At 42.0% G+C, this 27,136-nt stretch overlaps 1 protein-coding gene across 4 annotated transcripts in view; it reads right to left on the bottom strand.

Annotated features, from left to right (window-relative positions):
- The window catches only part of LOC118402412 (serum response factor-like), a 72,389-nt gene that overhangs the window by 13,946 nt on the left and 31,307 nt on the right, over positions 1-27,136 (bottom strand). For 2 of the 4 annotated variants that reach the window (XM_035800595.2, XM_035800610.2), the window contains exon 2: positions 24,012-24,278. The exons of 1 other annotated variant lie outside the window; for it this stretch is intronic. In XM_035800595.2, the coding sequence (XP_035656488.1) occupies positions 24,012-24,278 (267 nt within the window). The remainder of the gene's footprint in view (positions 1-24,011; positions 24,279-27,136) is intronic. One more of the 4 variants, XM_035800602.2, reaches the window with a different exon arrangement.

Here is a 27,136-nt window from a genome sequence, read left to right on the forward strand (position 1 = left end):
CTGTCTGTCTGTCTGTCTGTCTGTCTGTCTGTCTGTCTGTCTGTCTGTCTGTCTGTCTGTCTGTCTGTCTGTCTGTCTGTCTGTCTGTACGTACAATTGAAGTCGGAAGCTTACATGTACTTAGGTTGGAGTCATTAAAACTCGTCTTTCAACCACTCCACAAATGTCTTGTTAACAAACTATAAGTTTTGGCAAGTCAGTTAGGGCATCTACTTTGCGCATGACACAAGTAATTGTTCCAACAATTGTTTACATACAGAATATTTCACTCATAATTCACTGTATCACCATCCAGTGGGTCAGAAGTTTACATACACTAAGTTGACTGTGCCTTTAAACAACTTGGAAAATTCCAGAAAATGATGTCATGGCTTTAGAAGCTTCTAATAGGCTAATTGACATAATTTTTGTCAATTGGAGGTGAACCTGTGGATGTATTTCAAGGCTTACTTTCAAACGCAGTGCCTCTTTGCTTGACATCATTGGAAAATCAGCCAAGACCTCTGAAAAATAATTGTAGACCTCTACAGGTCTGGTTCATCCTTGGGAGCAATTTCCAAATGCCTGAAGGTACCACGTTCATCTGTACAAACAATAGTACGCAAGTATAAACACCATGGGACCACGCAGCCGTCATACCGCTCAGGAAGGAGACACGTTCTGTCTCCTAGAGACTAACGTACTTTGTTGCGAAAAGTGCAAATCAATCCCAGAGCAACAGCAAAGGACCTTGAAGATGCTGGAGGAAACAGGTACAAAGTATCTGTATCCACAGTAAAACTAGTCCTATATCGACATAACCTGAAAGGCCGCTCAGCAAGGAGGAAGTCACTGCTCCAAAAACGCCATAAAAAAAGCCAGACTACAGTTTGCAACTGTATATGGGGACAAAGATTGAACTTTTTGGATAAATGTCCTCTGGTCTGATGAAACAAAAATAGAACTGTTTGGCCATAATGACCATCGTTATGTTTGGAGGAAAAAGGGGGAGGCTTGCAAGCCCAAGAACACCATCCCAACCATGAAGCACGGGGGTGGCAGCATTATGTTCTGGGGTGCATTGCTGCAGGACGGACTGGTGCACTTCACAAAATAGATGGCTTCATGAGGAGGAAAATTATGTGGATATATTGAAGCAACATCTCAAGACATCAGTCAGAAAGTTAAAGCTTGGTCTCAAATGAGTCTTCCGAATGGACAATGACCCCAAACAAAGTCAAGGTTTTGGAGTGGCCATCACAAAGCCCTGACCTCAATCCTATAGAACATTTGTGGGCAGAACTGAAAAAGCGTGTGCGAGCAAGGAGACCAACAAACCTGACTCAGTTACACCAGCTCTGTCAGGAGGAATGGGCCAAAATTCACCCAACTTATTGTGGGAAGCGTGTGGAAGGCTACCCAAGTTGACCCAAGTTTAAATTGTTTAAGGCAATGCTACCAAATACTAATTCAGTGTATGTAGTTCTGACACAATGGGAATGTGATGAAAGAAATAAAAGCTAAAATAAATCACTCTACAATTATTCTGACATTTCACATTCTTAAAATAAAGTGGTGATCCTAAGTAACCTAAGACAGGGAATTTTTACTAGGATTAAATGTCAGGAATTGTGAAAAACTGAGTTTAAATATATTTGGCTAAGGTGTATGTAAACTTCCAACTTCAACTAGATAACTAGATAACTAGATAAATGTATTTGGCTAAGGTGTATGTATATATGTATTTATTCTGAAAGTATTCAGACCCCTTGACTATTTCCACATTTTCTTCATTACAGCCTTATTCTAAAATTAAGTAGTTTTTTCCCACCCTTCATCAATCTACACGCAAAACAGGTTATTGGAAATGTTTACAAAATGTATTACAAAAAAAACTAAAATATCATATTTACATAAGTACTCAGACCCTTTACTCAGTACTTTGTAGAAGCACCTTTGGCAGCGATTACAGCCTCGATTCGACACCATTTTATTTTTAGTCGGAGACAGTCCTAAGATGCATTTACACACCTGAAAATGTCCGTAGCCGAATATCAGTCAATACAGTTTCATGTACACTCCCCTTGCTTGAACCAATCAAATGCTTGTAAATGCATGGGGGGATTGAACGAGTCCAATACACACATCTCATTAAAGAGAATCGGAACCCAACCACTTACTGCACTTAGGCCTACTGGACATCAATGCCACAGCATTTATTCCAGTGTAAACACATGTCAGTGGATGGAAAAGTAGTGTCAAACAGGAATAATCGTTACAGGACGTTAAAGTTGTCACATAAGTTAAGTACTCCGCTTGTATCAGCATAATAGGACTAATTACATGTTTTAACAGAGCCTTATTGTTTTGCCTTGATTGTCTCTCTGTCCTCAAAATCATCGTAGTAGAATCATACCAATCAAACAACAAACAAATATTGAATTCAAATTATTTAACAAACCTGTGTAATAAATTGGCAAGAAGTGGTAGTATAGTGTACATCATAATAACAATACATAAGCATGATTATGTGAGGGTACACAATAGGGTCGGGATGATACCTGTATCACGATACTCATTAGTATGCTGGCAAGGAAACAAAACACGAAGATTTAACTCCTTTAGGAAAAGCCCTGATGTTGAAAACAGCCCTAATGTTGGAAACAAACATCATTATGTTTCCATCCAGAATCACATTTATTTATTTTCCAAATTATAGGACACAATATTTTACATACAGCAGGTTTTTAAAAGGCCCAAAGAGTTATTGTGATGTGTATCGTCACAACCATAGTATACAACAGTAAACATTGTTGTGAGTGGGCTGCAAGGAAAGATGGGCATTAGACAGAGAAAAGCTACATATCAGACACACACACACGCCCACCCACACACACACACCCTGTTGATAGGGCTATTTCAGAAATCCTTAACATCAGTATTATTACAACACACACTGGTTGGATGGACTGTCATTGTGATCTAGATTATTTTCAACTCTGAGGGAGGGTTTCCCGGACACAGATTAAGCCGAGTCCTGGACTGAATAGCAAACTCAATGGAGAATGCACATGCTTTTTAGTCCAGGACTAGGCTTAAATCGGTGTCCAGGAAACTGCCCCTAAAAGTTTGATTTCATACTGCCACTGCCATTCATATAAGACAGACAACACTACCAAAAGATAGGAAAGGCAGAGCAGACTGCACACTGAATGCAGAAGAAATAAATGTCCTATGACAGAAAAAAGCTTTTGGATTTGGATGAATATTTCCACTTCAACAGGTCAGCGGCACAGGACATACTGCTCAACACAGACCAGGCCCTAATCCCCAACACTCGGAAGAGAAACAGAAAGCAATATAGAAGCCGATGTGCGGGCACCCTGATGAAACTCGTCTGCTCGTAAATAAACCACCTCTACCCTCTGGTCTATTGGGTCTAGCTAAGGAACCTGGGACTAAACACCTCCTATTGCGATCCTGGACTTCCTGACGGGCCACCCCCAGGTGGTAAGGGTAGGCAACAACACGTCTGCCATGCTGATCCTCAACACTAGGGCCCATCAGGGGTGTGTAATTAGTCCCCTCCTGTACCCCCTGTTCACCCACTGTGTGGCCAAACACAACTCCAACACCATCATTAAGTTTGCTGACAACACACAGACAACGATGAGACTATAGGGAGGTCAGAGAACTAGCAGTGTGGTGCCAGGAAAACAACCTCTCCCTCAAAGGAGCTGATCGTGGACGAACAGGACAATGCGGGCCGAACAGGTCCCCATTAACATCGACGGGGCTGTAGTGGAGTCGTGAAGGGGGCACAACAAAACTTTTTCCCCCTCAGGAGACTGAAAAGATTTGGCATGGGTCCCTAGAGCCTCAATTGTTTTTTGTTTTTTTACAGCTGCACCATCAAGAGCACATATGTCAGAGTCAAGGCCCGCGGGCCACATCCGGCCCGCGAGAAGGTTTTTTACGGCCCCTGGGATGATCTTGATTTATTATTAGAACCGGCCCGCAGACCGCAGCAAGCCGGCAGCCCGCAGATCTTTTACACGCACCAATACTACATTTCCCACAATGCAACGGTGACGCACCGAGCAGTAGGCTGCTTCATTTCAATATTTATTGGCACAGCAGTTGTCAGCATCACAGTAAAATTAACTTTCAGATACCCATCAAAAATGGCAAAACGGAAGGTGGACACTGAGAACCGGGGTTTCAAACAAGGTGGGAGTCGGAGTATTTGTTCACGGAGGTAGCTGGAAAACCTGTGTGTCTTCTGTGTGGAGAAAGTGTGGCGGTACTGAAAGAGTATAATCTGAGACGACATTATGAAACGAAACACGCGGACAAAAACAAGAATATGGACATGGAACAAAGGCTACAAAAGGCAGAGGAATTAAAACGAGGCCTCAAATCTCGACAGGCTCTGTTCAAAAAGCCAAATCACAAGGCCAGGCTGCTGTCAAGGCCAGTTTTATTTTGGCAGAAGAGATCGCTAAATCACCCGGCCATTTACGGAGGGGATTTCATCAAAAACTGCATGATTAAAGTTTGTGACGAAGTTTGCCCAGAAAAAAGGCAACTCTTTTTAAATGTGAGTCTGAGCAGAAACACCATTGCCGAGAGAGTAGACCAGTTGTCCATCAATCTAAAAGAGCAGCTTGTGAAAAAGGGAAAAGATTTCATTGCATATTCCTTGGCTGTGGATGAGAGCACCGACATTTCTGACATTGCCCAGTTGTCAATTTTCATCCGCGGAGTGGACTCCAGCCTAAGCGTGACAGAGGAGTTTTTGGCTTTACGTCCTATGCATGGCACAACTACGGGGCATGATTTGTATGAAGAGGTGTCAAGATGTGTAAATGAGATGGAGCTGCCTTGGGAAAAACTTGTGGGTTTGACAACCGACGGAGCACCTGCGATGTGTGGACACAGGAGCGGACTGGTGGCGAAGATACGGGAAAAGATGCAAGAGGAAAACGCGACAGGTGAGCTGACAGCTTATCATTGTATCATACACCAGGAAGCGTTGTGCGGTAAAGCCTTGAAAATGGAGCATGTAATGAGCATCATCACGCGCACAGTTAACTTTATCAGAGCCAAAGGTTTGAATCACCGCCAGTTCAAGGCATTTCTGACGGAGTTAGAAACGGAGCATGGTGATTTGCCTTATCACACAGAGGTGCGATGGCTAAGCCAGGGAAAGGTGCTTCAAAGATGTTTCGAGCTTCGTGAGGAGATTTGTCTGTTCTTGGACAGCAAAGGGAAAGACACAACACAACTCCGAGACGAAATGTTTCTGTGTGAAATGGCTTTTCTGTGTGACATTACGAGTCATCTGAATGCAATGAACTTGCAGCTGCAGGGTCGGGATCGTGTCATCTCTGATATGTACAGTACAGTGAAGGCATTTAAAACCAAACTGACTCTGTGGGAGACGCAGATGCGGAAAGAAAATTTGAGCCACTTTCCCAGCTGCCAGACCATGAAAGAGAAGCTCTCTACCAGTGCGTTCCCGAGCGCACAGTTGGCTGATAAAATAGGTATGCTTGCCGCTGACTTTCGACGCCGATTTGCTGACTTTGAAGCACAAAAAAGCAGGTTGGAACTGCTCGGTAACCCATTTGCTGTTGACGTGGAAAGCTCACCACCAAACCTCCAAATGGAGTTGATTGACCTCCAATGCAATGATGCACTGAGGGCAAAATATGCGGCAGTGGGTGCTGCGGAGTTCGCCCGTTTCCTCCCCGACACAATGCCCCAGCTGCGCATCCAGGCTGCTCAAACGTTGTCTATGTTTGGCAGCACATACCTGTGTGAACAACTGTTTTCTTTGATGAACTTGAACAAAACATCACACAGAAGTCGACTTACTGCTGAACACCTCCACTCAATTCTGAGGATTTCCTCAGCTCAGAGCCTTACCCCGAACATTGATGAACTTTTGGAAAAGATGGGACACCACCAAGTATCACCCTCAACCTCAAACAAGTGAACATTACTGTGCAATCACATATTTAGAGTTTTTACTCAGTTCAAGTTTAAAAGTTAAAGTTTAATATTTGTTTTCACTGCATGTTACTTCTCCTTAAACAAAGTGTTGTTTTTGATTAATAGATTTTTGCACTTTATTTTATTGTATTTCAATCCAATTATATTTTTAAAATATTTCAGTTGAGTGGATGATAGAAAATTGCTATTATTGTTTTTTTCTTTGAAGTAAATTTAGCCCACTTTTGCTAAAATAGAAAATATAGGCTACTGATGGTGCCTTGAATACCGGTTTCTTTCATTTAATGTTCATGTTATGGGGATTTTTATATAAAGGAAATTTGTCTTTTGTGTCTGTTGAAAATTAAAGATTACTGACAGAGCCATAAGAAAATATTGCTTTATTTATCTGATCATATTGGAATATATTTGTTAGGTTTTCAGTAGGTTCAATTAGGTTCACTAGACTATATGCGTCATTTAAAAATGTTTCAATGAACATTCGAACAGTCCGGCCCTCGGCTTGTAGCTAAATTTTTTATTTGGCCCTCCGTCCATTTGACTTTGACACCCCTGATCAAGAGCATCCTGACCAGTTGTATCACCACCTGGTATGGCAACTGCTCAGCATCTGACCGTAAGGTGCTACAGAGGGTAGTGTGTACGGCCCAGTACATCACTGGGGCCAAGCTTCCTGTCATCCAGGACCTATATAAATAGGCGGTGTCAGAGGAAAGCTCATAAAATTGTCAGACTCCAGTCACCCAAGTCATAGACTATTTTCTCTGCTTCCGCACAGCAAGCGGTACGGGAGCTCCAAGTCTAGCACCAAAAGGCTCCTTAACAGCTTCTACCCCCAAGCCATAAGACTGCTTCACAATTAATAAAATGTCCACCAAACTATTTACATTGACACCCACCCTCCCCCTCCACTTGTTTTGTACATTGCTGCTACTCGCTGTTTATTATCTATGCATAGTAACTGTACAAATTACCTCGACTAACCTGTACCTCCGCACACTGACTCGGTACCGGTACCCCCTGTTTATAGCTTTGTTACTGTTATTTTATTGTGTTACTTTTTTTAATTTTTTACTTTTGTTTATTTTATTTTTTTTACTTTTGTTTATTTGGTAAATATTTTCATAACTCTTCTTGAACTGCACTGTTGGGCTTTTAAGTAAGCATTTCACTGTAAACACTACACTTCGGCGCATGTGACAAATAAAGTTTGATTTGATTTAATCCACAACATCACCCCTGCCAAGACCCAGCGCCCACATCACTCTCAGCCACATGGCCTAAAACAGCACCATTATTTTCTCTGTCGCTTACACACTTTCAACATTTTGATAAAGTATTTGACCATTCCATTGTGTTAGAAATTGAGTATTGGTTCATTTCCAGTTTTTATGTATACATTATTTCAAGATGATTGATGAGAAAAGTATCGTCCAACCCATCAGTATTTCCCTGCACCCTGATATACCACGTCTTGAAATATGCAGACAGATGGATACAAATTTAATTTACGTTGTAATACTTCTAACAACCAACTTTCGAACTCCACCCATAACTTTTGGACCCTATAGCATTCCCAGAAGACATGGATTATTGAGTGGTTATTAGTTTCACACTTCAGAAATGACTCTGCCGTTGTGCTGTAGAATGTGAATTTTGTCTCGTGTAATATATTTGATACATTCATTTATACTGGATTAAGCGTACATATTCATGAACTGTAATTTTGTTGGTTATGTTCCAATATCCCCTCAATTAGTTATTTTTAAGTCTTGGTTCCAATAGTTTATCATTTTTGTTCTACAATATTGTCTGTTGGATAGGCTCTCTGCAAGGTTTTGTATATCTTACTTATATATTTTCCTTTTCTAACTCAAATAGGATTCCCTCAAATTTGCTCTGATGTCCAAAAGATTTAAAATAAAAAATGTCTTAAGTTGCATCTACTGTATTTAAAAATTGGTTAATCATTGGTTAATCCAAAATTGCTTTTTAATTATATCATGGAATAAATACAGTTTCTTCAGTTTCCCATGTGGCCCAATTTATCTGTGATTTCTGAAAAGCTATCCAAGGATTGTTCCATAGGATTGTGTTTTTAGGTCATCCTAGTTGTTATCGACAATATACCATTACTACCACTATGTCACAGTTTTTTTACTAGGTGTCTTCAGGACTTGCCTCAAATTAATATTAATGATGTACATCAAATTGTTAAATCAGCCTCCGAGACTCCAGCTAGCAAGAATGAAAAGGGGTTCAATATGTATATAGGAAGCTACATAGACAACTATGAAGGTGAGTACCAAGTCAGTGACAGATATGTTAGCTAGCTACAATCATTAGCTAATTTAACTATTAACTGTAGCTAGCTAGTTACTTCGTAAAATTATGTAACGTTGACAGAATCTACCTGAGAATGTGCGCTAGCTATATTTGTGCTTGCTAGCTATATTTGCTAGCTAAAAATAATTGTTATTCATGTCTTCTACACAGTATCTAACAAAGATACGTTGACAGGAGAGATCACCGTGAGGGCTGCCTGTCACAGGTCCATGAGGAAGAGTGAAAAGCCACACAGCATGAGAGCAGGGAAAGGTTATAGACAGCTACTAGGGACCTTGTTAAACATCTCCTGTGGGACACTGTCATCATGGTCAAAATGTGTTGGAGACAGTGTCAACGTTTAATCTTAGGCTCTATGCATTATACCGCCTCCAACGTTCTAATTTACTTCCGATCGGGTTGATGACTTCCGGAGCGAGATCTGCTATTGTTTTTATCATTAAACTGGAGTTAAACTGGAGTCGCAGTCTACTGCAGAGATAGCCTGCAAAGTAATGTCATACTTTCCAGGTCCATACCCAAACAGTTTGAACTACTAATTTTGAAAATTACTCTCTCCAGAAACAAGTCTCTCACTGTTGCCGCCTGCTACCGACCCCCGTCAGCTCCCAGCTGTGCCCTGGACACCATTTGTGAATTGATCGCCCCCCATCTAGCTTCAGAGTTTGTCCTGTTAGGTGACCTAAACTGGGATATGCTTAACACCCCGGCAGTCCTACAATCTAAGCTAGATGCCCTCAATCTCACGCAAATCATCAAGGAACCCACCAGGTACAACCCTAACTCTGTAAACAAGGGCACCCTCATAGACGTCATCCTGACCAACTGGCCCTCCAAATATACCTCCGCTGTCTTCAACCAGGATCTCAGCGATCACTGCCTCATCGCCTGTATCCGCCACGGAGCCGCAGTCAAACGACCACCCCTCATCACTGTCAAACGCTCCCTAAAACACTTCTGTGAGCAGGCCTTTCTAATCGACCTGGCCCGTGTATCCTGGAAGGACATTGACCTCATCCCGTCAGTTGAGGATGCCTGGTCATTCTTTAAAAGTAACTTCCTCACCATTTTGGATAAGCATGCTCCGTTCAAAAAATGCAGAACCAAGAACAGATACAGCCCTTGGTTCACCCCAGACCTGACTGCCCTCGACCAGCACAAAAACATCCTGTGGCGGACTGCAATAGCATCGAATAGCCCCGTGATATGCAACTGTTCAGGGAAGTCAGGAACCAATACACGCAGTCAGTCAGGAAAGCTAAGGCCAGCTTCTTCAGGCAAAAGTTTGCATCCTGTAGCTCCAACTCCAAAAAGTTCTGGGACACTGTGAAGTCCATGGAGAACAAGAGCACCTCCTCCCAGCTGCCCACTGCACTGAGGCTAGGAAACACGGTCTCCACCGATAAATCCATGATTATCGAAAACTTCAATAAGCACTTCTCAACGGCTGGCCATGCCTTCCGCCTGGCTACTCCAACCTCGGCCAACAGCTCCGCCCCCCGTAGTTCCTCACCCAAGCCTCTCCAGGTTCTCCTTTACCCAAATCCAGATAGCAGATGTTCTGAAAGAGCTGCAAAACCTGGACCCGTACAAATCAGCTGGGCTTGACAATCTGGACCCGCTATTTCTGAAACTATCTGCCGCCATTGTCGCAACCCCTATCACCAGCCTGTTCAACCTCTCTTTCATATCGTCTGAGATCCCCAAGGATTGAAAGCTGCCGCAGTCATCCCCTCTTCAAAGGAGGAGACACCCTGGACCCAAACTGCTATAGACCTATATCCATCCTGCCCTGCCTATCTAAGGTCTTCGAAAGCCAAGTCAACAAACAGGTCACTGACCATCTCGAATCCCACCGTACCTTCTCCGCTGTGCAATCTGGTTTCCGAGCCGGTCACGGGTGCACCTCAGCCACACTCAAGGTACTAAATGATATCATAACCGCCATCGATAAAAGACAGTACTGTGCAGCCGTCTTCATCGACCTCGCCAAGGCTTTCGACTCTGTCAATCACCAAATTCTTATCGGCAGACTCAACAGCCTCGGTTTTTCGGATGACTGCCTTGCCTGGTTCACCAATTACTTTGCAGACAGAGTTCAGTGTGTCAAATCAGAGGGCATGCTGTCCGGTCCTCTGGCAGTCTCTATGGGGGTGCCACAGGGTTCAATTCTCGGGCCGACTCTTTTCTCTGTATATATCAATGATGTTGCTCTTGCTGCGGGCGATTCCCTGATCCACCTCTACGCAGACGACACCATTCTATATACTTTCGGCCCGTCATTGGACACTGTGCTATCAAACCTCCAAACGAGCTTCAATGCCATACAGCACTCCTTCCGTGGCCTCCAACTGCTCTTAAACGCGAGTAAAACCAAATGCATGCTTTTCAACCGATCGCTGCCTGCACCTGCATGCCCGACTAGCATCACCACCCTGGATGGTTCCAACCTTGAATATGTGGACATCTATAAGTACCTAGGTGTCTGGCTAGACTGCAAACTCTCCTTCCAGACTCACATCAAACATCTCCAATCAAAAATCAAATCCAGAGTCGGCTTTCTATTCCGCAACAAAGCCTCCTTCACTCACGCTGCCAAGCTTACCCTAGTAAAACTGACTATCCTACCGATCCTCGACTTCGGCGATGTCATCTACAAAATGGCTTCCAACACTCTACTCAGCAAACTGGATGCAGTCTATCACAGTGCCATCCGTTTTGTCACTAAAGCACCTTATACCACCCACCACTGCGACTTGTATGCTCTAGTCGGCTGGCCCTCACTACATATTCGTCGCCAGACCCACTGGCTCCAGGTCATTTACAAGTCCATGCTAGGTAAAGCTCCGCCTTATCTCAGTTCACTGGTCACGATGGCAACACCCATCCGTAGCACGCGCTCCAGCAGGTGTATCTCACTGATCATCCCTAAAGCCAACACCTCATTTGGCCGCCTTTCGTTCCAGTACTCTGCTGCCTGTGACTGGAACGAATTGCAAAAAATCGCTGAAGTTGGAGACTTTTATCTCCCTCACCAACTTCAAACATCAGCTATCCGAGCAGCTAACCGATCGCTGCAGCTGTACATAGTCTATAGGTAAATAGCTCACCCTTATTCACCTGCCTCATTCCCATACTGTTTTTATACTGTTTTTATTTATTTACTTTTCTGCTCTTTTGCACACCAATATCACCAATATCTCTACCTGTACATGCCCATCTGATCATTTATCACTCCAGTGTTAATCTGCAAAATTGTATTATTCGCCTACCTCCTCATGCCTTTTGCACACATTGTATATAGATTGCCCATTTTTTTCTACTGTGTTATTGACTAGTTAATTGTTTACTCCATGTGTAACTCTGTGTTGTCTGTTCACACTGCTATGCTTTATCTTGGCCAGGTCGCAGTTGCAAATGAGAACTTGTTCTCAACTAGCCTACCTGGTTAAATAAAGGTGAAATAAAAAAAAATAAAAAATAAATAAAATAAAAAATTAGCTTACTAGCCATTATCGATGCATTTCTGACTGAAATAGTTCGCAATGACTACGTGTAAATTACAGCCCTGCGAAGGAGGTGCTAATGAACATTGTTCAGTGTCTCTGTGTTCAGTTTCTTCCAAATGCAATGGTATTGTGAGCTTCCATCATTTCCCGGTATTACCGAGAATAAATATAAAAACTTTAGGAGCCATGCCATTCTGAAGAGATTTATGTAAAGATTATTCTGTTTAATTAGATCTACTTTCATATGGTTGATTAATGAAATAAAGTTCTTCATATATTTGTTGTCAATTATTAAGCATCCTAAGTATTTTATACTTATTTGTGTTATTATTTTCCCTGTTGATATTATTTCCGTTTTTTCCACATTAATTTGATATCCTGAGATTTTAGAGTATTCTGAAAATATTCTTATCAAGGGGGGCATTGCGTTTTCAATATTGGTCAGGTATATCAGGAGATCACCTCAATTAAGTTTAGTTTATGTTCATGTTTACCAATACCGGTTACATTTAGGTCCTGTCTAATTATTTCTGCAAGTGGTTCAATTGCCAGTGCAAACAGGAGGGGTAGAGGAGACATCCCCGACATGTGCCCCTTTCTAAAGCAATTGCATCAGACAAATTATTTGGTATATTTTTGCTTTAGGAAGTGTATATAATATATTTTTTAATAAAATGTATTATTTCAGCTGGAAAGTAACCTGTTTGGGATAGGGGGCAGCATTTTCACTTTTGGGTGTATGGCATGCCCAGAGTGAACTGCTTCCTACAGTCCCAGATGCTAATATATGCATATTATTATTTGTATTGGATAGAACACACTGAAGTGTCTAAAACTATTTGAATGATGTCTGTGAGTATAACAGAACTCATATGGCAGGCGAAAACCTGAGAAAAATCCAACCATGAAGTGGGAAATCTGAGGTTTTTAGTTTTTCAAAGCTTGGCCTACCGAATACACAGTGTCTATGGGGTCAAGTTGCACTTCCCAAGGCTTCCACTAGATGTCAACAGTCTTTAGAGACTGGTATTCAGGCTTCTGCGATAAAGGAGGGGGGAATGGGAGCTGAATGAGTTAGTGGTCTGGCAGAGTGTCTCAGGCTCGTGAAAACCCGCTCCCGACAGACTTAGCTCTGGTTCCAGTGCTTTTCTACAGACAATGGAATTCTCCCGTTCGAACATTATTGAAGTTTTATGTTAAAAACATCCTAAAGATTGAATCCATACATCGTTTGACATGTTTCTATGACCTGTAACGGAAATGTTCGAGTTAGTCTGGACGTAGTGCTCACGCACGCCTCATGATGATGGATTACTGGCTGAACACACTAACAACAAGTGGCTATTTGGACATAAATTATGGACTTTATGGAACAAATCAGTCATTTATTGGTGAACTGGGATTCCTGGGAGTGCATTCTGATGAAGATCATCAAAGGTAAGTGAATATTTATAATGTTATTTCTAACTTCTGTTGACTCCAACATGGTGGATATTTCTTTGGCTGGATTGGGCTCTGAGCGCCGTACTCAGATTATGCTTTTTCCGTAAAGTTTAAAAAACATCTGACACAGCGGTTGCATTAACGAGAAGTCTATCTTTAATTCTGTGAATAACACGTTTATCAATGTTTATTATGAGTATTTCTGGGATTTGATGTGGCTATCTGCAAAATCACCGGATGTTTTGGAATCAAAACATTACTGCACATAACGAGCCAATGTAAAATTTGATTTTTGGATATAAATATGTACATTATCGAACAAAACATACATTTATTGTGTAACATGATATCCTATGAGTGTCATCTGATGAAGATCATCAAAGCTAAGTGATTAATTTAATCTACATTTCTGCTTTTTGTGACTCCTATCTTTGGCTGGAAAAATGGCTGTGTTTTTGTGACTTGGCTCTGACCTAACATAATCATGTTGTGCTTTCGCTGTAAAAGCCTTTCTGAAATTGGACACAATGGGTAGATAAACCTCTTGTTAACCTTTTGCATGTAGAGGGCAGTATTTTCGTTTTTGGCTAAAAAACATATCCATTTTAAACTGCCTATTTCTCAGCCCCAGAAACAAGTATATGCATAGTATTGTCAGATTAGGATAGAAAACACTAAAGTTTCCAAAACTGAAAAAATATTGTCTGTGAGTATAACAGAACTAATATTGCAGGCGAAAACCTGAGGAAAATCCAATCAGGAAGTGCCTCTTATTTTGAAACCTCCCTGTTCCTATGCATGCCTATCCCCCTTTTAAAGTGATATCAACCAGATTCCGTTTTCTATGGCTTCCCTAAAGGTGTCAAGTCTTTAGACATAGTTTCATTTGAAAAAAATTATGGATATTATTTGGAATATACAGTGGGTCAAAAAAGTATTTAGTCAGCCACCAATTGTGCAAGTTCTCCCACTTAAAAAGATGAGAGGCCTGTAATTTTCATCATAGGTACACTTCAACTATGACAGACAAAATGAGAAGAAAGAAAAAATCCAGAAAATCACATTGTAGGATTTTTAATGAATTTATTTGCAAATTAAGTATTACCTCAATTACCTCGTACCCCTGCACATTGACTGGGTCCCGGTACTCCTTGTATACTGTATAGCCTTGTTATTTTTTTTGTGTTGATATTTCCTTTTTTTAGTTGCTAATTCTTCTTATTTTATAACTCTGCATTGTTGGGAAAGTGCATGTACAGTTGAAGTCGGAAGTTTAAAATGTAGTTGACTAAGGTGTATGTAAACTCAGGTTTTCACAATTCCTAACATTTAATCCTAGTAAAAATTCCCTGTTTTAGGTCAGTTAGGATCACCACTTTATTTTAAGAATGTGAAATGTCAGAACAATTGTAGAGAGAATGATTTATTTCAGCTTTTATTTCTTTCATCACATTCCTAGTGGGTCAGACGTTTACATACACTCAATTAGTATGGTAGCATTGCCTTTAAATTGTTTAACTTGGGTCAAACGTCTCAGGTAGCCTTCCATGAGCGTCCCACAATAAGTTGGGTGAATTTTGGCACATTCCTTTTCCATAGGATTGAGGTCAGGGCTTTGTGATGGCCACTCCAGTATCTCAACTTTTTTTTGTTTTTCTTAAGCCATTTTGCCACAACTTTGGAAGTATGCGTGGGGTCATTGTCCATTTGGAAGACCCATTTGCGACCAAGCTTTAACTTCCTGACTGATGTCTTGAGATGTTGCTTCAATATATCCACATAATTTTTCATAATTCTATTTTGTGAAGTGCACCAGTCTCTCCTGCAGCAAATCACCCCCACAACATGATGCTGCCACCCCTGTGTTTCACGGTTGGGATGGTCTTCTCCGGCTTGCAAGCCTCCGCCTTTTTTCCTCCAAACATAACGATGGTCATTATGGCCAAACAGTTCTACTTTTGTTTCATCAGACCAGGGGACATTTTTCCAAAAAGTATGATCTTTGTTCCCATGTGTAGTTGCAATTCGTAGTCTGGCTTTTTTATGACGGTTCTGGAACAGTGGCTTCTTCCTCGCTGAGTGGACTCGTTTTATAGGACTAGTTTTACTGTGGATATAGATACTTTTGTACCTGTTTCCTTCAGCATCTTCACAAGGTCCTTTGCTGTTGTTCTGGGATTGATTTGCACTTTTCGCACCAAAGTACATTCATCTCTAGTAGACAGATCGCATCTCCTTCCTGAGCGGTATGACGGCTGTGTGGTCCCATGGTGTTTAAACTTGTGTACTATTGTTTGTACAGATGAACATGGTACTTTCATGCGTTTGGAAATGGCTCCCAAGCATGAACCAGACTTTTTTTTTTTCCTGAGGTCTTGGCTGATTTCTTTTGATTTTCCCATGCGGTCAAGCAAAGAGGCACCGAGTTTGAAGGTAGGCCTTGAAATACATCCACAGGTACGCCTCCAATTGACAAAAATTACGTCAATTAGCTTATCAGAAGCTTCTAAAGCCATGACATTTTCTGGAATTTTCCAAGCTGTTTAAAGGCACAGTCAACTTAGTGTATGTAAACTTCTGACCCACTGTGATTGTGATACAATGTATTATAAGTGAAATAATCTATCTGTTAACAATTGTTGGAAAAATTACTTGTGTCATGCACAAAGTAGATGCCCTAACTGACTTGCCAAAACTATAGTTTGTTAACAAGAAATTTGTGGAGTGTTTGAAAAACAAGTTTAAATGACTCCAACCTAAGTGTTTGTAAACTTCCGACTTCAACTGTAAGTAAGCATCACACTGTAAAGTCATTGACCGTTCTCTCTGCTACCGCATGCGAACCGGTACTACAAGTCTGGAACCAGAAGAACCTAGAACAGCTTCTACCCCCAAGTCATAGGACTGCTAAATAGTTAGTCCGGGTATCTATTTGATTATCTGCATTGAACCTTTTTGCATTAACTTATCACATACGCTGCTGCTTACTATCTGTCACTTGATTCCTAGATATATGTACATAACTACCTTAATTATCTTGTACCCCTGCAAATGGATTCGGTACTTGTACCCATTGTATATATCCAAGTTATCATTACTCATTGTGTATCTATTATTACTTTTTTAAATTATTATTATGAGTTTTACTTTTCTATTATTTCTCTTTTTTATTTCTCTCTGCATTGTTGGGAAGGGCCCATAAGTAAGTAAGCTTCTCACTGTTAGTCCACATCCGTTGTTTACAAAGCATGTGACGAATAACATTTGATTCGTGATCAGTGCAGGCTACTGCAGCAGCAGCAAACCAGAGTAACACCCCTGTTGGTTTTTATATGTGACTGATTGAGTGGGTGAGAGGTACTGGGTGCACCATGGACTACAGAAGCTTTACTGATAGGGCCCTCCTCTCACACACACACACTTGCAACCACCCACACACCCACCAACATAAACCCACAGTCCCATGTCGCAGACAGGAAAATAAGGAAGGCATTTTGGGGCTATCACAAAATAGAGGTAGAGGTTCAATAAATGACATCTACTCTCAAATATTTCCATTGAGAATATAATCTACATACTAAAATGCATAGTATATGAGTAATGTCCACTACTAGACATTAATAATTTGTAAACATGCTCCTTAGAGACAAATGAGTATTCCTGACTGCCAAACAGACAGAGGGGAGCAGCATAAGCATGGCACAAATGCAAAGCAGTGCAGTGTCCATACTCTCCAAACCTCAAGTCTAATCCACACAGAGAAAGGGAGCTCTACTAGGCCAAGGTCCTTTCCCTCTCTAGTTAAACAGCATGGGGGCGTGAGATGTGTGTTGTGCAGCCGGCTTGGTAGCAAATGAGCCTGGGGTCGAGGTTACTAGAGTGCAAAAATTGGTTGATTTATACATAATTTTATCTTACCAATATGTGCCATCATATCATGTAATCACAGTTGTGTGTCTATCATATGGCCATTGTTTATGTGCATGCATGTCTGTATGTGTGGGATAGGATAACAGTAGATCTAGAAAAAAAGAACTCTGTGCCTCTGGTGTTTGGGTTCAATCACATCAAATCAACAGAGATATATCGACCCGAGAGGAATAGCCCAAAATGCACTGAATAACTACTATAGTGCTTTTGCCAGGGGCTAAAAGGAGAGAGTGACAGGGTGAGGACCAGTTGTTAGCCGGCAAGACCACAGGGTGGGAGTGAGGGTGTGAGGAGTGTCTGAGGTATTCAGGAGGGAGGGCCATGAGGGCCAGGGTTGGGACAGGGGACAGAGAGAGGACAAGGGTGAGTGTATGAACAGCTGAGGGGGCAGTAGACAGCTGGTGGGAGGGGTAACCCAAGCACCTCGGGAGGGGAGTTAACCCTTTCCACACCAGCTGGGACGACAGGGCAGGAGGCCAGCCTGAGTGAAGAGCCACAGGCCACAGCCTGAATAGATGTCATGTCGCAGCCCTTTGGTCTGACATGAGTGGTATGAGAAGACTGCGTTCTTGTGACACTCAAACGCATCCTTCTTCAGTAGTAGCAGTAAGTAAGCCTTGTCTGAACCATAGGGCAGGAGTGAATCTCCTGTTTCTGAAGTGTGAGGTAGCTTGATGAAGTACATCCCCTGGACAGGACGCTAGTCTGTCTCAGGGCCTTACCCCCAATGCCAAACAGAGAGACATTGGGTCCAAATTTTAAAGTCCACCAACCTTGCAATCTCCGGGCGGACATTGCTTCAGTACAGACCTGAGATTCAAATACCACTAAGTATTTCAATTACCTTCACATAAGTTGATGTAAGTATTTTGAAAAAAAAATTGTTGAAAGTACAAGTAGACGAATATTGGAAACTATTTGGAAATACATTAGGAAAGTATTGGCATGCATTTGAAAATAGTGAAATGTACAGATACAAATATTTAAAACGTCATGCATTTGAACCCAGGTCTGTTTGGCAGTGTCGTGTTCAATACCACCAAAAGCAAGACCGATTCAAGACCAAGACCGGAGAGGGGTGAGACAGAGTCGAGACCAGGAGGGGAACAAGGGGTCCGAGACCGAGTCAAAACAGAGACCAGAAAAATGCGAGTCTAATTCAAGACCATGATTGTAATTTGTCAAATCGCCACCATAATAAGAGTTAAAAATGTCCAGTATTTCTGTGTTCATATTTCAGAAAAACATATGGATTCTTTAGACATTCAGAATGTTGGAAAAATGCATGCTGAGAGAAAATAGAGCCACTCAACAAATTATTACTACCACTCTTCAGTTTTTGTTGGAAAGGAAAGGGTTAACACTGAAGAGAAAAAAGATCCAATCGGGATTTTCCTTTAGTGGTCTCTGGGAAGATAAATCTAACTAGCATAAGTCAACAATTGGCTTGGCCATCAGAAGCTAGAAAGGAGGCGTGTGCCATTCAGCTGTATTAGGGCAACAGTTGGAGTGACAGTGGACTCAACCAATCACATTTTGACTTGTAATTGGTGGGACAGTTTTTACAAAAAATATATTGGTCTGTGAGCTGTCCCATGCCAAAACCAGTTGAGAGCTGTGCGCTCTTGATGCCTGCAGATGATGTTCAGCTGAAACTAGGCTGTGTTGTTTTGCAACTGTGTAGGCTACTTTGTGCATGATTTCTCTATTGTGCTACATAATTGATAAGACGTATACCTCCACCACACTACTTTGATAAGCATCAGTAGGGATTAAGAAGTGCGTATACGCAACGCCCATACATTTTTTGGGGGGGTATACAGCACCTGCGTATAGCCTCCACTACGCCACTGGCCCTTTGTGTTTTACAAAAAGTGCACTCTCCTACAGGAGTGTATTGGTATTACTGTTGCTGTTCTTTCAGCATCACAAACCTGTCACACACTGAAGGCCTAGGACCAATAGGATCGCTATTGCACAAACATGTCTATAATAGATATAAAGACTGCACATATTAATGTTTCAAGAAAGCAGTGTATATATTTGACCCAGAGACAAGACCGAGACACTCAAAATGTTGTCTCAAGCCCGGACTCGAGTACTACAACATTGCTGTTTGGTCCTAGGGGTATTTTAAACTTATTTGGAAATTGATTGAACCATAACATCTGCATTGGCTTTTGGTTCAGACCGACCTGGAAAAAAACAATGTTAAACCAAGTTTCTTTTCAACATACTGATGTTGAACATCAGTTATAGTTTTGGTTGAAAACACTAAAAAAGTGGTGAAATACACTAATTTGAACCAGATTTCAACCACAGCCTTGCATTAGTCTCTCCCCAAAGCAACGAGCTCTGAGGCTGCAAGCCAGGCTAGCAGTGTATTAAATGTAGCCTACCACAGTGCACTCAAGTTACTCCTTCAGTCCGGTGGTACAGAAGAAAACATCTGTCCTTGACAAAGATTCCACTTACGGGAGCCAACTCTACGAGAGCAGCATTACATTTTCTTGAAACTCTCCTCCAGTAGTATTCTCTACCTGAAACCTGTCTCTCTGTCATTCAAACACTACTCATGTCACACAGCTGCATTTATTTATGAAGGGTGCACTATATTCTTTTGTAATTTTTCCATGGGACCTTGGTGAGAGAAGCTTAGTCACTAATGGAACCTCAGCCCCCACACCCCTTACTCCTTACTCCTTTACTTCATCTCCAGCACTGCAACCATCTCTAAGGAAACCAAGACTGACGCAAAGAAAAACACTGACGCAGAGAAACACACCACTTAACATAATGGAGCAGCAACAGGATTTAACAAAGTACGTCCAAATAGATTGTTCGGGGTAAAAAATAAAATAAAAAAGCCTGTGCCAGCAACGAGTTGGGACAGGAGTTATGGATGGATGGGTCCTCTCTGGGCTAATGTATCTATCTGCCCCCTCCAGTGAGAATGCATGTACTTAAATACCTTCTTACATGTGAGGAACAATATTGTACTACTTAAGCCAGGAGAGATATTACCAATCATTTTTACACACACAGACATGGTCAAATGTCTACGTAACACATACACGGCACGCACAGCGCACACACATACACACAATGGCCTGTCCTTGTGCTCATTCTTCTATTTAACTGAGGTGACAATTCTTTTCAACTAGAAGTAATGTTGTGATGATAGATAAAGTGAGGGGAAATGAGAATTACCCCCCTCTCCCCCATTGGAGGCTTGTGAGATGATTCAGTATTCATGGGAGGTTATACAAATCTCAAATGAAGGTGACAACTGGCAGCCCACCACTACTTCAGACCCTTTTCTGCTTTGAGTGTCCATCGTAGCTAGCTACAACTTCACTGGTAGCTGTCTGTCCCCCTAATAATCTCCCATTTGCTGGCTCCGAAACTCACGCACTGGCACCCTGCCAGCAACATGGAATTCACGGCTCCTTTTGGGGGACTTCTAAAAAAGGCAAGGCAGCCCAAGTGGAGGAGGTGCAGCCAATGGCAGCTGGCCTGTCCACTTGCTCGCTGTAAACTAAAAGGGGGGTAACATAATGTCATAGCCCTCCCTCTCTTGCACAGCGACACATTGCGCTCACCTTCCCCCCATCCACCCACTTCCACTAAATGTGTCAGACTCCCTATTTAGGAGTAACCTTGTGATAAGGCTGCATATCTGAGTAAATTAACTTTCTATTATCTCAATGACACTCAATTGTCACAGAATGCCCCCTGCCTTGCTGCAGCCCTCCACAGCCAAAGCTCACCTTGTGTTCAGAGCGGCAGGGTAGCCTAGTGGTTAAAGCATTGGACTAGTAACCGAAACGTTGCAAGTTCAAATCCCCGAGCTGACAAGGTACAAAATCTGTGTTAACTCACTGTTCCTAGGCCGCCATTAAAAATAAGAATTTGTTCTTAAATGACTTGCCTAGTAAAATAAAGGTTAAAAAAAAAAATAATAATAATAATTAAAAAGAGAGGTACAGTGGTGGGAGAGCAGAAGTAGAAAAACTTAATTTACCTACAGCAATTTTCCATCAACTAGAATAATATAACAGACCTTCATTACTATGGGGAATGAGGACTAATAGAGAAAATTAAGCTTCGAATTATTTGAATAATGAGAACATTATAATTCAATATTATTCATCCCTGAGTGGCAATTATTGTACAACTGAACTAATTGATCACCAATATCTAGAAAAACAAACATTTTAAATCTTAGTTTGCATTCTCTGGCCTAGTGGTGTCTTTGTGTAGGAGCTCTGGTGAGAAGAATGCAACAATGTTACAACAGTGGTGGTGAGGAAACACGATCTGCACTAACAACCGCTGGGAACAAATAAAACCACCTCAATTACAACTACGACAATACTAGCAGCCAGGCAGAGAGAGCAGGAGGGAGGGAGTGCAAGAGGGGGGGCATGGTGTCACTAGGATGCAACCCTTACACACAGATCTAGGATCCCCAAATTATAACCATAACCGTTTAAGGAGAAAAAAAAGCACATGCCTTAGATCAGTGTCTTGAGTAACTTGAGTAACCCCACTAACAGACAGAACAGGGAAATACACAAAAAACTAAGGAGATAGAAGTGACAGATGTAGAGAAAACCTATTGAAAGTAATCATATGATGTACAGTAGTAGCTACGACAGGTTTCCAAATGTCACATGATGTTCGCAGCATGGCTCGACTGCATCTTGTCACGTGGGTGCTGCTGACCTAACTCTTCTGTTTCACCCTGCACCCGTCCCTCCCTTCATCTCCCCCTCTCCCTCCACCAACCAGACCAAAAGGTGAAATGTTTAGACTAGTTTCTACAGTATGTATGACATAGTGTTCTCAAGACCAATGGTATCTAGAGACTTCAGGGAAGCACAAAGCAGCAGCCTTGAAAACTAAAGCAAAGGGATCAAGAGTTCATCATGGCTACAGTAACCATCTGCCAGCATCTAATACAAGTGTTGATCCCCCACATGTATTAAACTTGGATTGCCTTTACAATGAAACCATACTCAAGAGTCTCTCTCTCTCTCACACACACATTGATCTTCCACACAATAACTGAACTGAGGCCCCATCACCAACCATCCACAGTCTCAATGACAAATGACATCCAAGGGGACATATCACTGATAACAGCCAAATGTTTCCATTCCATCGGTCTTCTTGAATAATATATCCCTATCTACAACCCCCCTCACTCAAATGTACATACAACCCACCACCACATCACTGTTGCAGGACTCCAAAGACAGCTGCAGCTTATAAGGAATGCGAGGAGCCTCAGCCAAGAGAACAGGCAGGGAAACCATACCATATATGGCCTTGGAGGCAGAATCCTTTTTTCTTTTTTTTTTATACCAATGAGTGAAGCGGGCATTAGTGACTTAACAATCCAAAGGTTGATCACCATCCTCAAGGTAGACAGCAAGTAACTGGCTTGTGAAAACATGAAATGAGCACATAGTGTATGGTCCTCTCCAAAGGAGGTCCTCTTCAAAGGAGTGTACTTAAATCAAGTCAACAGCGGAGGAAATCCCGGTGGCTAGCATGTGACTATATAAGCAACAGCATCACAGTGTTCCATTGGGTAATGAAGCACATCTGACTATAAAGAACGTCCAAATGGCTTTAAAACATTGTAATCTCTTTCCACTGCACATCACAAAGCCTACTACCTTTTTAGAACAGTATCAGGTATATCACTGCACAATTAGAATAGCAATATTGAGTTTCTCATGAAAAACCCTTCTTCCACTAATACAGTGAGTAACTACAGTGAAGTGCTCATGCTGAATCAGCATGCAAAAAAACTAAAACTTTTATTCTAAAAAGGTAAAAAAATATATGTATTGTATTATAGACATAGGACGACATGAATAATCATACTGTAAAAAAAACATCCATACATACATATACAACCGGCTGTAGGCTTCTCATAATTACAACCCCGACCTGCCTTGACCTACAGGTTTATAGTCAGGGGTTTGAGAGCTTTTCTGTGCGAGGTAGATTGAAGCGAGGTAGATTGAAGATGACTTCTAATCCATTCTGTTGAGTGGTTTTGTCTTCCACTACTTTTGTCTGTCTTTACACCCCTGCTTCCTGCCACAAGAGACGTAACCAGGCTGTTTGAGCCAACAAAAAAATATTTAGTAGATAATCAAACAAAACTGCGAGCAACAAGCCAAAAGAGGTTGCCTTGAGTTTGACACAAAGGTTTAAAACCGGTGACAAACCACAGCTCATTCTATACATACCAGTAAGCTCATTCTATACATACCAGTAAGAGTTTCCATAACTGAATGTGAATCTGATGAACTAGTCTAGTTCTCCTCTGCTGTGCTTGGCTATAAAATTCTGGGGGGATTTGACTGAGAATCTATTATCTTAAAAAAGATATTGCACCAGAAAGTGACTATGTTGACTGCAATTACTGTATTCCTTTAGCATTGAAATACAGACAACAGTTAACAAAAAAATAGCAATGCCATTCTTTGTAAACACTTGGGAACCGAACAGCATGTACAGTACAGGTAAAGTGATGAGCAGAACATGCAGATGTGTTCTGTTTCTGTTCCAAAGCCAGTTTGTTCTGGGTCATTTTCATTAGGGCACTCTGTAGCAAAAAGTTTTGCAACGGAAAATAAAAATGAGCATTTTTTTATTTGTCAAGTTCATGTACTCCCTCCTTGTTTCAGTCCACTTTTTTGGTATGTTCGGTGCCTAATGAATACGACCCTGGTCCTTATGGTGAAGAGCAGCAGCAGAACTCACCTTGGTCTCCCCAAGGCTCTCCGACTCAGACACCTGGTAGGTAAGGTCAGTCTCCTCGAAGCCTGTGGCGCTCATACGCTGGTCAGTGGAGGGGTCGTTGCGGGGCGGGGAGTCCGGAGAGTTGAGGCACGTCTGGATGAGGGCCTTGCCTGTCTCGCTGGTGATCATGGGCTGGAGTTTCCGCGTGGCGAACGTGTAGACGTGGCCCGTCTCGCTGGCCACCAGTAGCAGGACCTGGGTTCCTGTCAACGTGGAGAGCTCATAAGCCTGTCATGGCAGGGAGGGAGAGAATCAGCATCAACAACTAATATCAGTTTCAACATCCATATCAGCTTCAGCATGAGCATCAACATCAGTCTGCATCATGTGCCAAAATAAACAAAGTAAGCTGACATCCCACCACGTTCTTAATAACTGAAACAAATTATTTTAAACTTTCCTTACCAACACAGACAAGACTTAATTGTAATAGGAAAAAACATAGTTCTTGGTGGTGTTACCCAAGGATAACTGGTTGAAATTGCAGCCAACTAGCCAAGAAACACACTGCAAGTCTAACAATACGTCTCTGGTGAATTCTGGACATATAGCACAAATGTAGCTAAAATATCATGAGATAAAAGGTCCAAGAATAGAGTGTGATATTGTGAGAATAATTGCATTCCTTATGATGGGTGTCTTGGTTGTAAGGGAGAGAAAGGAAAGGGGGAGTGGTAATAACCATGTACAGTGCCTTCGGAAAGTATTCACACCACTTGACATTTTCCACTTTGCTACGTTACAGCCTTATTCTAAAACAGATTTTTTTTTTTAAATACATTTCAGCAATCTATACACAATAACCCATAATGACAATGCGAAAAACAGAAATACCTTATTTACTTAAGTATTCAGACCCTTTGCTATGAGACTAAATTGAGCTCAGGTGCATCCTGTTTCCATTGATCATCCTTGAGATGTTTATATGGCTTGATTGGGGTCCACCTGTGGTAAGTTCAATTGATTGGACATGATTTGGAAACAAAACTAGCCATGAGGTCAAAGAAATTGTCCATAGAGCTCAGAGACAGGATTGTGTCGAGGCACAGATCTGGGGAAGGGTACCAAAAAATATCTGCAGCATTGAAGAAGGTCCCCAAGAACACAGTGGTCTCCATAATTCTTAAATGGAAATAGTTTGGAACCAGCAAGACTCTTCCTAGAGCTGGCCTCACGGCCAAACTGAGCAATTAGGATGAGAAGGGCCTTGGTCTGGGAGATAACCAATAACCCGAAGTTCCTCTGTGGAGATGGGAGAACCTTCCAGAAGGACAACCATCTCTGCAGCAGTCTACCAATCCAGCCTTTATGGTAGAGTGGCCACACGGAAGCCAATCCTCAGTAAAAGGCGCATGACAACCCACTTGGAGTTTGCCAAAGGGCACCTAAAGGACTCAGACCATGAGAAACAAGATTCTCTGGTCTGATGAAACCAAGATTGAACTCTTTGGCCTGAATACCAAGTGTCACCTCTGGAGGAAACCTGGCACCATCCCTACGGTGAAGCATGGTGATGGCAGCATCAAGCTGTGGGGATGTTTTTCAGCGGCAGGGACTGGGAGATCAATCAGGATCGAGGCAAAGATGAATAGAGCAAAGTACAGAGAGATTGTTGATGAAAACCTGCTCTGAGTGTTCAGGACATCAGACTGGGTTGAAGGTTCACCTTCCAACAGGACAACAACCCTAAGCACACAGACAAGACAATGCAGGAGTGGCTTCGGGACACGTATCTGAATGTCCTTGAGTGGCCCAGCCAGAGCCCGGACTTGAACATCTCTGGAGAGACCTGAAAATAGACCTGATAATGCTCCCCATCCAACCTGACAGAGCTTGAAAGAGAAGAATGGGAGAAACTCCCCAAATACAGGTGTGCCAAGCTTGTTGCGTCCTATCGCTGCAATCGCTGCTTCAAAGAAGTACTGAGTAAAGGGTCTGAATACTTATGTAAACCTGATATCAGTTTTTTATTTTTAATAATTTAGCAAACATGTTTTTGCTTTGTAATTATGGGGTATTGACTATAGATTGATGAGGAAAATGTTTAGGCTGTAACGTAACAAAATGTGGAAAAAGCCAAGGGGTCTGAATATTTTTTCAAAGGCACTGTAGATCATAAATAGAGCACATGAGCAATGACTCCTCTCACAAGCTGTGAAACATTAGAACATGAGCTGTCCCGCCTTGTCATACATTACACCAGACATCTCACACACACACACACACACACAAGTGGTATAAGTAACTAAGTAACTAACCTTGCACGAGCGAGCCGGAACAGCTCATAGGAGCAGGGGCCTATCTCCTGTTTCTGTGGCATGAGGCATCTTGATGTGCAAGTACACTCCCTGGACAGGACACTAGTCTATCACAGGCCCTTCCCCCAATCTGTCTCCTTAATATGGAGTGCCAATCAGGGACGCATCAGGCCCCATTTTTGGTCTTTGGTATGACTCGGTCAGAGAACGAACTCCCAACCATCCAAACTCAGGGTGGACACTAAACACAAAGCCAGTTGTGTAGTGTTCCACGAATACAGCATAGGTCTTGCATCAGATGTGCAACCCACACCATGAGCTATTCTCACACAGACTTATTGTTGCACTTGGAGCGAACCTTGTGCACTCCCTAAGAGAGCCTTTTGATTTACTTGAGTGATCAGTAAAGTGTAGGATGCTTCTGGTGGCACATTTTTCAGAGAGAAAGGGAGAAAATGAGAGAGATGATAATGGTAGTCTGCCTACTCTACATCACCTTAATGAATACAATTTCTGTAGGCTGATGAATGATTTCATTGCTAGCCACAGGGTATCATTCTGGCAGAAATGCAGAGTAGGAAGGAGGACTAGAGGATGGCTGTCATTCACACAACCAACAATCGCTTCTTTACCTTTATCAAATAGCCTATGCTAAATCATAATTTACTTGGCTCAATGCACTCTAGCGACTCCTTCTGGCGGGCCGGGCGCCTGCAGGCTGATTCTGGTCACCAGGTGAACAGTTTTTCCTCAGACACATTGATGTGGCTGGCTTCCGGGTTAAGCAGGTGGGTGTTAAGAAGTTTGGTTTGGTGGGTCATGTTTCAG

The sequence above is a fragment of the Oncorhynchus keta genome, chromosome 2 (assembly GCF_023373465.1).
Source record: "Oncorhynchus keta strain PuntledgeMale-10-30-2019 chromosome 2, Oket_V2, whole genome shotgun sequence".
NCBI classification, from domain to species: Eukaryota; Metazoa; Chordata; class Actinopteri; order Salmoniformes; family Salmonidae; genus Oncorhynchus; species Oncorhynchus keta.